Source organism: Amblyraja radiata, chromosome 18 (genome assembly GCF_010909765.2).
Source record: "Amblyraja radiata isolate CabotCenter1 chromosome 18, sAmbRad1.1.pri, whole genome shotgun sequence".
In the NCBI taxonomy this organism is placed as follows: Eukaryota; Metazoa; Chordata; class Chondrichthyes; order Rajiformes; family Rajidae; genus Amblyraja; species Amblyraja radiata.
The window spans coordinates 38,883,776-38,896,943 of NC_045973.1; the positions used below are offsets into that span (position 1 = coordinate 38,883,776).

Here is a 13,168-nt window from a genome sequence, read left to right on the forward strand (position 1 = left end):
CCCATATAGCCTCACTAGACGGACCGTCCATAATGTCACCTCTGAACACAGCCATGACACCCTCTTACACCAACAATGCAACTCTCCCTCCTCTTTTACCCTCACCCCTGTCTCTTCTGAAGCTTATGGACCCCGTAACATTGAGCTGCCAGTCCTGCCTCTCCCTTTACCAGGTTTCAGTCATGGCTGCAACGTCCCAACGACGTTGATGATGGAGTTAGGGGATATGGGGAGAAGGCAGGACCGGGGTACTGATTGGGGATGATCAGCCATGATCACATTGAATGGCGGTGCTGGCTCAAAGGGCCGAATGGCTTACTCCTGCACCTATTGTCTATTGTCTATTGTCCCAGTCCCTCGTACCTATCCATGCCATAGCTCATCTGCCTTACTTGTCAGGCCCCTTGCATTAAAATACGTGCAGTTAAAACCAACCCTCCTTCCTCGCTCTCCGCCTTTCACCTGCCTATTCTGTCCACCTTGATGAAGGTGTTGTCAGCTCTTTACTCAGTCTGAAAACTTGTAATGTAAACTGGTCAATCCCATCCATTGCTAACGAAAACAAATAGATAGCATCCTCCTTTCTTGTACTGACTGTTATATTGGGCTCGGTTTTTTGCCTGAACTAAATGAAATATTTTATTTCATACATATTTTAAATTGCAGAGAACTTTATTGGTGGAGAAAACAAAGGGAATGTTTGTTAATGGACACAAAATGCTGGAGTAACTCAGCGGGACTGGCAGAATTTCTGGATGGAAGGAAAGGGTGACATTTCGGGCCGAGACACATCAGTCTGAAGAAGGGTCTCAATGCGAAACGTCACCCATTCCTTCTATCCATAGATGCTGCCTGTCCTGCTGAGTTACTCCAGCATTTTGTGTCTATCTTTAGCGTAAAACAGCATCTGCACCTCATTCCTATAAGGAATGCCTGTTAAAGTTGATGGCAAGAGAGATTGATGATGGTAGACACAAAATGCTGGAGTAACTCAGCGGGTGAGGCAGCATCTCTGGAGAGAAGGAATGGGCGATGTTTCGGGTTGAGACCCTTCAGACTGATGTCAGGGGAGGGGGCGGGACAAAGATAGAAAGTAGGCAGCGACAGTAAGACTAGTGGGGGAACTGGGAAGGGAAAGGGGATGGAGAGAGAGGGAAAGCAAGGGCTATCTGAAGTTAGATAAGTCAATGTTCATACCACTGGGGTGTAAACTACCCAAGTGAAATATGAGGCGCTGTTCCTCCAATTTGTGCTGGGCCTCACTCCGACAATGGAGGAGGCCCAGGACAGAAAAATCAGATTGGGAATGGGAGGGGGAGAATGGGAGCTGAGCCACCGGGAGATCGGGTAGGTTAAGACGGACTAAGCGGAGGTGTTCAGCGAAACGATCGCCGAGCCTGCGCTTGGTCTCGCCAAGATTGATGATGGTGCCAGCTGAGAGAGGGTGTGAAGGTGTTGTAATCACAGGCTGGCCTGTTTGGGGCAAGACAAAATTTGATGGTATATTAGAAACAAACTCAGTCAAGTTGATTGGAGCAGGTAGTCTGAAAGAAAAATAACTGGAAAATGGGATGTTTTTAAAAGTGTGCAAACAAATGTTATGGGTCTGAAGAAAGGTCGTGACCCGAAATATCATCCATTCATTCTCTCCAGAGATGCTGCCTGTCCCACTGAGTCTCTCCAGCTTTTTGTGTTTATCACAGGTATAAAAGGTCGTCAAGAAGGCTGTCCATTCGGGCCTCATTAGACAGTGTATCGAGCCTGGGAGTTGGGATATTACATTACAGCTATACAAGAAGCTGCAGAGCCCACAGTTGGAGTATTGTGTTCAGTTTTGATCATCCTACTATAGGAAAGATGTTGTTAAGTTGGAAAGAGTGCAGAGAAGATATACAAGGAAGTTGCCAGGACATGAGATCCTGAACTATAGGGAAAGGTTGGGCTGGCAAAGACTGTATTCCTTGGAGCTTATGACAATGAGAGGTAATCATATAGAGGTGTATAAGATCATGAGTCGAATAGATAGGGTAGATGCACAGTCTTTTGCACAGAGTAGGGGAATCAAGAACCAGAGGACATAGGTTTAAAGAGAGAGGGGAAATATTTAATGGGAACCTGAGGGGCAACTTTTTCCACAAAGGGAATGGAATGAGCTGCCAGACGAGGTTGTTGTGGCAGAAACTATAATAACATTTAAAAGACATTTGGACAGGTACATGGAAAGGAAGGTGTAGAGTGTTATGGACTAAATGTGGGCAGGTGGGACTAGTTTAGATGGGGCACCTTGGTCGGCATGGGCAAGCTGGGCCAAAGGGTCTATTCCTTGTTGTATGATTCTGTGAACTGGTTTCTTGTACCCTCTGCATGAAAAAGTTGCTTCTTGGGTTTCTATTAAATCTTTCCCCTCACACTTTAAACCAATGCCCTCTTGTTCTTGATTCCCCAATCCTGGGAAAAAGACTGTGCATTCACCCCATCTATTCCCCTCATGATTTTATACACATACAATATATCCGATCACCTTTCAGTACTATACGTACATCGGGAGTTCATAAATTGGAGATGTCCTGTTTGAAATTTCCATGTCGACTCCTATTCTGCTTCCTGCCACCATATGCCTAATGTTGGACATGTATTGTCTAAAAGGTAGCTACACCTCAAAACTAAAGCACATGGATTCCTCTCTAGGGTAGACAAAAGTGCTGGAGAAACTCAGCGGGTGAGGCAGCATCTATGGAGTGAAGAAAATAGGCAACGTTTCGGGCCGAAACCCAGGGTTGCCTATTTCCTTCGCTCCATAGATGCTGCCTCACCCGCTGAGTTTCTCCAGCACTTTTGTCTACCTTCGATTTTCCAGCATCTGCAGTTCCTTCTTGAACATGGATTTCTCTCTATCTGGACTTCCTATCCAATTTGGAAACAAATTAAACACTTTATGAGAAAATTGGAAAGAAAATCTAATTTCTGATTTAAGTGGACATTAAATAACAAATTGATTACTGTACCTACTTTTATCTCTTACTCATCTTAAAATAGTTTCTAATATATGTTTTCAGTCTATTTTTATAATTTTGGATGGAAGGACTATGGTGTGGCTTCTCTCACCACTATTCTTGATATGGTCAAAGTTATGGCTTTTGCCTTACAAGAAGGAAAATTGGCTATTCATTGTCACGCAGGACTTGGAAGAACAGGTAAGAGATAAACTGGTTCATCATGATTATTTTCTGTGGATGTCTTCTTCCCAAAGATTCAAAATACAATCAAGTAAACATGATTGTATCAAGTAAACTATTCTAACGCCCAAAATAATCAAAATTTACAGTGGGACTAAATACTTAGAATAAGCCTGTATTAATGCATAACAGTATAGCCCCATATAATAATACCACTTTTGGGGCTCAAGGAGCAGAAGTTCCAAATTTAAACATTCTTTAATGAAAACCTAGTAAACTAAGTAGCTAATTTAGTAGAGTTGGGAGAACAAGTAGTATATTGTTAAATTTATATGTTAGAATTTCCTTGTGTTAAGATAATATATTTTCCCTTGTGACTGAGAATGTTGACTACCAGTCGGCCTTGGACTTAGGAAATATTTTGATATTGATTTATTATTGTCACGTGCCAAAATACAGCATAAAGCTTTTGTTTGCGTGCTCCATTTATCTTCCCAGTAAGGGCAAGATAAGACTTGATATGTGTTTTAGGAACTTGATACTTGGAAGGTCCAAGTTGGCACCATAAACTTGGTGACTCTTTGTGCACTGCTTTAGAGAAAATCTCCCATTCGTACACTGCAATCATCGTACTCTGGCAATTATGTATGATTGATATTATGGATAGTATGATTTTTCTGAATTGTTTGCAAAAGAAAGAATTTCACTGTATCTATTGACTTTTGAAATCAGATAATACCAAGAAGAAGTCAAGAGTGTTTTATTGTCCTATGTCCCAGATGGAACAATGAAATTCTTACACAACAGAATATGTAAACATAGCACACTGTAAACAATATAATAAATGAGAAAAAAGTTCAGCGTATGTATATAAACATATGCACACATACATAGACATATATACATACATACATATTTGTGTGTGTATATGTGTGTGTATATATATATATATATATATATATATATATACACACACACACATATACACACTTATCACACTTGATTACAATCAAGTCATACACAAATACAACAGGGAGAGCAAAGAGGAAAATACCAAAGTACAGAATATAGTTTTCAGCATTCTAATGTTCCAGAGAAAAAGTCCACTGTTCGCAATGAGGTAGGTTGGAGGATTGGGACAACATCCTAGCTTTTGACAGAACCGTTCACATCTGACAACAAGCTGTTTCTGAGTACAGAGGTACATGTTGCTTTACGCCCGACTCATCTCAGTTATTTTCTACCCATCCTATTGAACTGTCTTTACAAAGTTTCACCATTTAATGTTAAACTGTTCTCTTTATTTCTTGCTTTATTAATGTTTTATACTGAATAACTGGAACTTTATATGGCATGTTATTCTAGATTTCAAGCTTGAGTCAGTAAAGAATTTTATTCTGCATAATATTGTTTAACTTTGAAACTCCCTGGTGTCTTCTCAGGCGTCTTAACAGCTTGCTACCTGGTCTTTGCAACAAGAATGAGTGCAGACCAGGCGATACTCTTTGTTCGTGCTAAGAGACCAAATGCAATTCAGACCCGTGGGCAATTATTGTGTATCCGGGAATTATCCCAGTTCCTAATTCCATTACAAAATGTATTTTCCTGCTGTGATCCAAGAGCACACGCCGTTACAGTTTCTCAATATCTGATTCGCCAGCGCCACCTGCTCCATGGATATGAAGCCCGCCAACTTAGGCATGTGCCAAAGATAATTCACTTGACTTGTAAGTTGTTACTGGACTTTGCAGAAAATAAGTTATTGATTGAGGAAGAAGATATTGAGATCCCTGATCTTTCAGCAGAAATTGAAAAGACTGTTTCACAGTTGGCCATAATTCAACTGGATAACGAATTTGATGGCCAAGGCTTCGATATGGGGGATCATTTTGAGCACACTGTGGTATCAGCATCAGAAATTATTCCGAATGATACAGTACTGGCTAATGTGCAAGAATTCGACCCTCTTTGGAAACACAGTGATGTCGAACTCTTTCAACCCATGTCCCATCTTAAAAAACGCCTCAGCTACAGCGAGTCAGATCTTCAGAAAGCCGAACTCTTTGCCGAGCAAAGTGAACCTTTTACATCACCTACGCAAATTGCTTTCTCTAGCAAGTTCCATCAGCAAAGTTTGTCTCACCTTAACCTGAGACAACCCAGTCCAATACCGATGGACACCAATGAGATTAGCTCGGCTGTTCTGAAAGTGCCAGAGCTATGTCTTATTAAACAAACTCCATCCATAACAAACTCCAGTGCCTGGGAATTTCAAAATCCATGTAATGCAAATGACCAAAGAATGGGATCTCCTCTATTTTTAAGGAGGAAACTGCCAAAAGACATCCATAGAACATTTTCATTAAGATCATCGACTACAGTCGCTGCACTAAAATACTTGATCTCTGAGACACCCGACCCAGTTATTTCTTCTTCTTCTCATGACACCAATAACATAAATGAGAAAGGATGTACCAAGGTTAACACATCCAATAAGCAGATTGCCAGTGTGTCAAAGGAAATTACTTCCACTTCTCCATTCTGTAAAAAAACTGCAGATCAAACCTCAGCAATTTACAAAAATGTGTTTCTGATTGAAAATGAAGACAAGAATATTAACAGCTCCAGTGAAGAGATTCCACATATTACCCTACACTCAGAATTAAGCATTGAAGGAAGAAGTTTAGCAGCAGGAAAAGCTCTGGCATTTTGCATGGATTTTGATGAAGATCTCATAGATAAAGTTGAAAAGTGGCAAGTGAGTGAGTTATTTTGCAAAGTATTTATAATGTACAACTCAAGTAGAAGACTTAACAATTGTGTTATAAATTGATATGATGTAATTTCAATGACAAATGACCATCTTTCACCTGCCCTCTCTCTGTCTGACCAGTACACACTTTAGCAGGATTCCAAATGTCAAGCAGTCTTTCAATTCCATGGTGCCTTTTATCAACTCTTCCAATTTACTTAAGTCATGGCTCAGTAGCACCAAAAAAGCAACCAAATAATGATGATAAATCCAGGTTACACAATCACAATTAACAATAACAAATGTCTGCAACACCACTCTACTAAGCTAAGATATCCAGAACAAAAGGCTTATTTTGGCCAATTCTGTGACTAGATAACAGGTCAAAAACAACTAAAGTCTTTTATAATAACATTACTTTCTACCAACTGCACTATTGTATCTGAAAATGTTTTGGCATTTTTTGTCAAACAAGGGCACTGATGATCCTGCTGATATTTGTTTTATTCTGTCTGCCCCTTTCAACTTTAGAGAGGTTGCATGTAACTGCCATTTTTGTTGGAAACTTTTGTCTGGTCAGTCTTTGCAGTCATGGAATTTCCATTCTAGGGAATAAAATTGTTTATTTTCTGCTCTTGTATTGTATGCCCTGGCCAAAGATGGTAATTTTCCTGTTTGCTAACTTAACCATCTGATCCAGCTGCGCAGCTACCTTCATGGTTCCTTGGATATGTACACCAAAGTCCCCCAGTTCCTCAGTCCTTTCCAAGAATGGACCAAAAGTGTATATCCTATCCTGATTAATCCTAAAATTCATCTCCCACCTTTTTATAGGATGAGACTTGCCCGTATCAATTCAGCACTGACTTACTTACAGAAAACAGAGGATTGTGGTGCATGGGTGTTATTCAGACTGGATGTCTATGGCCAGTTGAGTTCAGCAGGAAAATGTGTGTGGGGGAACTGCAGATGCTGGTTTACACCGAAGATACACACAAAATGCTGGAGTAACTCAGCGGGACAGGCCGCATCTCTGGATAGAAGGAATGAGTGACGTTTCAGGATGACACCCTTCTTCAGACTGAGAGTCCTCTGTGCAGTTGACTGAGAGACTCTAAGTCTGAAGAAGGGTGTCCACCTGCACAGGATCCATATCCCTCTAGTCCTTGCATTACAATGCGCCTATCTAATAGTTTCTTAAACGCCACTATCGTATCAGCCTTCCACATCACCTCTGGCAATGTGTTCCAGGCCCTTCGCTCTTCCCCCACCCTCTGTGTAAAAAAAAAACTTGCCATGTACATCTCCATAAAATGTTTCCCCTCTCACTTTATAGCTGTACCCGCTAGTGTTGGACATTTCCACCCTGGGGAAAAAGGTTCTGACTGTCTACCCTGTTTATGCCTCTCATAATTTTATTTACTTCTATCAAATCCCTCCTCATGTTCTCCCCTCTGATGTTCCAGAGAAAACAATCCAAGTCTATCCAACCTCTTCCTGTGGCCGAAACCCTCTAATCCAGGCATCATTCTGGTAAACTCCCTCTGCACCCTCTCCAAAGCTTTCACATTTTTTCTATAATGTGGCAATCAGAACTACATGCAATATTCCAAGTCCAAAAGAACTGCATCACGACTTCCTGACTCTTGTACTCAATGCCCCTGGCAATGGAGGTATGCATTCCATATGTCTTCTTTGCCACCCTGTCTACGTGTTACCACCTTTAGTGAGCTGTGAAGTTGGACTCCATGATCCCTCTGCACATCAATGCTGTTAAGGGTGTGCCATTAACTGTATACTCTCCCCTTACATCCAACCTCCCAAAGTGCAACACATCACAGTTGGTTGGGTTAAACTCCCTGTCATTTGTCCGCCCATTTCTGCAGCTGATCTATATCCCGCTTATCTTATGACGGCCTTCCTCACTTTCTGCAACTTCTCCAATTTTGATGTCATCAGCAAACTTACTCACCAACCCATCTACATTTACGTCCATGTCATTCATTTATATCACAAACAGCAGAGGTCCCAGCACAGCTCCCTGCAGAACTCTACAAGAGTGTGGAGAGATTGTAATATGTGATTGTAGATCTGCCTCTGTGGCTAGCACGCAAATAGTCTCCTGGGTTAGGTGCCATTTTAAAGAAGATCAAGTAAGTTCTCCCTGGTGTACTGCACAATATTTATTCCACTGCCACCAACACATAAAGAATCTAATCATCAGGTCATTATTGCATTGGCGTCCACTGGTGCTGTTTCCTGCAATATCACTGCCCAGTATTCCATGGGTACTTAACTTTTGCACCATTCTCCCTTGTGAGATCTTGTCAAACATCTATTTGTGGTTCAAGTAGGCTGCAACAATGGACCACTATCATCAGCACACTTAGTCACCTCTTTAAAAAGATCAATTAAATTTGTCATACAGGAACTCGCATTATGAAAACCATACTGACTATACCTGATCATTTTTTACCTCTCCAAAATGCCATTTCTCTGCTTTTTTTCCAACAGTTTCCCTTCCACTGATATTACATTTGTTGGTCTTTAATTTTCCAGCACTCTAGATTGTTGCCCTTCTTGAATAAAGATGCCACAACTGTTGTCCTCTAGTCACCAAAGAAGATGTGAACATTTCTATAAAGGTCCGGCAATTTCATTGCTTACCTCCCAGGAGGCCTGAGATACAACTCATCAGATACTGGGGATTTATCAACATTTAGGTTCAGCAAGATACAGTGCATTGAGAAAGTATTCAGACCCCTTCACTGTTTCCACATTTTGTTACATTACAACCTTATTCTAAAATTGATTACAGTCATTTTTTTTTATCATCAATCTACGCACAATACCTCATAATATAAAAGCGAAAACAGGTGTTTAGTAATTTTTGCAAAATAATTAAAAATAAATAACTGAAATATCACATTTACGTAAGTATTCAGACCCTTTGCTGTGACTCAAAATTGAGCTTTGGTGCATCCAGTTTCCATTGATTATCCTTGAGATGTTTCTACAACTTGATTGGAGTCCACAAGTGGTAAATTAAATTGATTGTATATGATTTGGAAAGGCACACACCTGTCTATATAAGATCCCACAGTTGACAGTGCATGTCAGAGCAAAAAACAAGCCATGAGGACAAAGGAATTCTCTGTAGACCTCCGAGACAGGATTGTGTTGAGACACAGATTTGGGGAAGGGTATAAAACATTTTTTGCAGCATTGCAGATCTCGAAGAGCACAGTGGCCTCCGTCATTCTTAAATAGAACTTTGAAACCACCAGGACTCTTCATAGAGCTGGTCGCCTGGCCAAACTGAGCAATCGGGGAAGAAGGGCCTTGGTCAGGGAGGTGACCAAGAACCCGATGGTCACTCTGACAGAGCTCCAGAGTTCCTCTGTGGAGATGGGAGAAACTTCCAGAAGGACAACTATATCTGCATCACTCCACCAATCAGGCCTTTATTGTAGAGTGACCAGACAGAAGCCACTCCTCAGTTAAAGGCACATGACAGCCCACTTGGAGTTTGCCAAAAGGCACCTAAACAAGATTCCCTGGCCTGATGAAACCAAGATTGAACTCTTTGGCCTGAATGCCAAGTGTCACGTCTGGAGAAAACCAGGCACCGCTCATCACCTGGCCAATACCAAATCTACGGTGAAGCATGGTGGTGGCAGCATCATGCTGTGGGAATGTTTTTCAGCAGCAGGAACTGGGAGACTAGTCAGGATCGAGGGAAAGATTAACGGAGCAAAGTACAGAGAGATCCTTGATGAAAACCTGCTCCAGAGCGTTCAGGACCTCAGACTGGGGCAGAGGTTCACCTTCCAACAGGACAATGACCTAAAGCTCACGTCCAAGACAACGCAGGAGTGGCTTTGTGACAAGTCTGTGAATGTCCGTAAGTGGCCCAGCCAGAGCCCGGACTTGAACCCGATCGAATATCTCTGGAGGGACCTGAAAATAGCTGTGTATCAACCCTCCCCATCCAACCTGACAGAGCTTGAGAGGATCTGCAGAGAAGAATGGGAGAAATTACCCAAATACAGGTGTGCCAAACTTGTAGCGTCATACCCAAGAAGATTTGAGGTTGTAATCACTGCCAAAGGTGCCCCAATAAAGTACTGAGTAAAGGGTCTGAGTACTTATGTAAATGTGATATTTCAGTTATTTATTTTTAATTATTTTGCAAAAATTTCTAAACACCTGTTTTTGCTTTTTTATTGTGTGCTACTGTGTGTAGATTGCTGATTAAAAAAATGAATTTAATCCATTTTAGAATAAGGCTGTAACGTAACAAAATGTGGAAAAAGCTGATAAATGTGAGGTGCTACACCTTGGCAGGACAAATCAAAATAGGATGTACATGGTAAATGGTAGGGAATTGAAGAATGCAGTTGAACAGAGGGATCTGGGAATTACCGTGCATAGTTCCTTGAAGGTGGAATCTCATATAGACAGGGTGGTAAAGAAAGCTTTTGGTATGCTAACCTTTATAAATCAGAGCATTGAGTATAGAAGCTGGGATGTAATGTTAAAATTGTACAAGGCATTGGTGAGACCAAATCTGGAGTATGGTGTACAATTTTGGTCGCCCAATTATAGGAAGGATGTCAACAAAATAGAGAGAGTACAGAGGAGATTTACTAGAATGTTGCCTGGGCTTCAACAACTAAGTTACAGAGAAAGGTTGAATAAGTTAGGTCTTTATTCTATGGAGCACAGAAGGTTAAGGGGGGACTTGATAGAGGTCTTTAAAATGATGAGAGGGATAGACAGAGTTGATGTGGACAAGCTTTTCCCTTTGAGAATAGGGAAGATTCAAACAAGAGGACATGACTTCAGAATTAAGGGACAGAAGTTTAGGGGTAACATGAGGGGGAACTTCTTTACTCAGAGAGTGGTAGCGGTGTGGAATGAGCTTCCAGTGGAAGTGGTGGAGGCAGGTTCGTTGGTATCATTTAAAAATAAATTGGATAGGCATATGGATGAGAAGGGAATGGAGGGTTATGGTATGAGTGCAGGCAGGTGGGATTAAGGGAAAATAATTGTTCGGCACGGACTTGTAGGGCCGAGATGGCCTGTTTCCGTGCTGTAATTGTTATATGGTTATATGGTTAAAGTGAAGGGGTCTGAATACTTTCTGAATGCACTGTATCTATTTTTTTAATGGTAATTACAAGAGTCTTAGTATCGTAGGGTAATTTGTTGTTGAATTCCACATTCCATCTCCCTGAATTCCCCAATTACAATGTCCTAAATTTTTACAATGAATAAAAATGAGATGTATTAATTTAGAACCTCATCTATGTCCTTCGGCTTCACACATAGATAGCCACTTTGGTCTCTAATGATCCACTCTTTCCTTGGTTATCCTCTTCATAAGTAAACTTGTCGAAGCAGAATTAGGCCATTTGGCCCATCAAGTCCACTCCGCCATTCAATCATGGCTGATCGATCTTTCCTTCTCAACCCCATTCTTTTGCCTTCTCTCCATAACCCTTAACACCCGTACTAATCAAGAATCTGTCAATCTCCGCTTTAAGTTCCAATGTATAGTCTCGATAATAATGAAGGGTAGGTGATGTATTTCCAACTCAGCAGTCACAGAGTCCTATACAGCATGAAAATAAGACCTTTGGCCCATTATCCTCAACAACCATCAAAGACCGATTTTCCTCACATTTCTGTCAGCTCCCTCCCCCTCCACCCCTCCCCTCAGGTTCTATCAAACCCACACACTAGGGACAAATTGCAATGGCCAAATAACCGACCAAAGCAAGTATCTCTGTGGTGTGAGGGGATACCAGAATACCAAGAAGATATTTGTATATCCACCAGTACAAACTCCACTTTGGTAGCTGTGATGATTAGGATTGAACCTGGATTCTAGCTGCTGTGAGGCAGTAGCTGTACTCGCCAGTACTGTACATTGTACTGGCCTGGTGTACAACATAGAGGGGAGTCTGCAATTCGTAATGTTCCCATGCATCTTCTGCCAATGTCCTTACTGGTAAAGCCTGCAAATATGGGAAGTGCTTTCAACATTTTGTAAAAGGTGCTAGTTGGAGCTGTACTCTTGTAGGCAAGAGGAGAGTATTAAACTTACTTGACCTGTGCCTTGGACATGATAGAAATACTTCAGGGAGTCAGGAAGTGAGTTGCTCACCACAGAATACACAGCCTGTGAACAGCCTGAATAGAGTGGATGTGGAGAGGATGTTTACAGTAGTGGGAGAGTCTAGGACCAGAGCTCATACCCTCAGAATTAAAGGACATTTCTTTAGGAAGGCGATGAGGAAGGACTTCTTTAGTCAGAGGATGGTGAATCTGTGGAATTCATTGCCACAGAAGGCTGTGGAGGCCAAGTCAAAGGATATTTTTAATCTGGCGATCGATATATTCTTGATTAGTATGGGTGTTAGGAGATGGGGAGAAGGCAGGAGAATGGGGTTTTAGGAGGGAAAGATAGATCAGCCATGATTAAATGGTGGAGTAGACTTGATGGACCAAATGGTCTAATTCTGCTCCTAACACCTATGAACTTATGAACACTCTTGAAAACACAATATTTTTTGACAGAGTCACATAGCATGGAAACAGGCCCTTCGGCCTAACCTGCCCACGCCAACCAACATTGCCCATTTACACTGGTCCCACTTGCCTTCGTTTGGCACATATCCTTCTAAACCCATCCTACCCATGCACCTGTCCAAATGTATTTTTGAAGTTATGATAGTACCTGCCACAACTACCTCCTCTGGCAGTTTGTACCATATACCCACCTCCCTCCGTGTAATAAAAGTTACCCCTCAGGTTCCTATTACATATTTCCCTCCTCATCTAAATTCTTCTGATTCTTGATTCCCCTAATCTGGGTAAAAGACTCTGTGCACGTACCATATCTATTCCCCTCGTGATCTTATACCCCTCTATAAGACCACCCCTCAGCTTCCTGCACACCAAGGAATAAAGTTCTAGCCTGCTCAACCTCTTCCTATTGCTCAGGCCATCGAATCCGGGCAACATCCACAAAAATATTTTCTGCACTTTTTCCACCTTAACAACTTTCCTACAATAGGGTGACCAAAACATGACACAAAAGTCCAAATGTGGCCAAACCAATGTCCTGTACAACTGTAACATAACTTCCCAACTCCTATACTCAATACCCTGACTAATGAAGGCCAATGTGCCGAGAGATTTCTTGGACACCTTACCTACCTGTGATGCCACT

At 41.6% G+C, this 13,168-nt stretch overlaps 1 protein-coding gene across 6 annotated transcripts in view; it reads left to right on the plus strand.

The window, feature by feature from the left end:
• ptpdc1 (protein tyrosine phosphatase domain containing 1) overlaps window positions 1–13,168 on the plus strand; it is a 163,758-nt gene that overhangs the window by 126,527 nt on the left and 24,063 nt on the right. For all 6 annotated transcript variants that reach the window (XM_033037182.1, XM_033037186.1, XM_033037187.1 and 3 more), the window contains exons 5-6: window positions 3,057–3,194; window positions 4,619–5,934. In XM_033037182.1, the coding sequence (XP_032893073.1) occupies window positions 3,057–3,194; window positions 4,619–5,934 (1,454 nt within the window). The remainder of the gene's footprint in view (window positions 1–3,056; window positions 3,195–4,618; window positions 5,935–13,168) is intronic.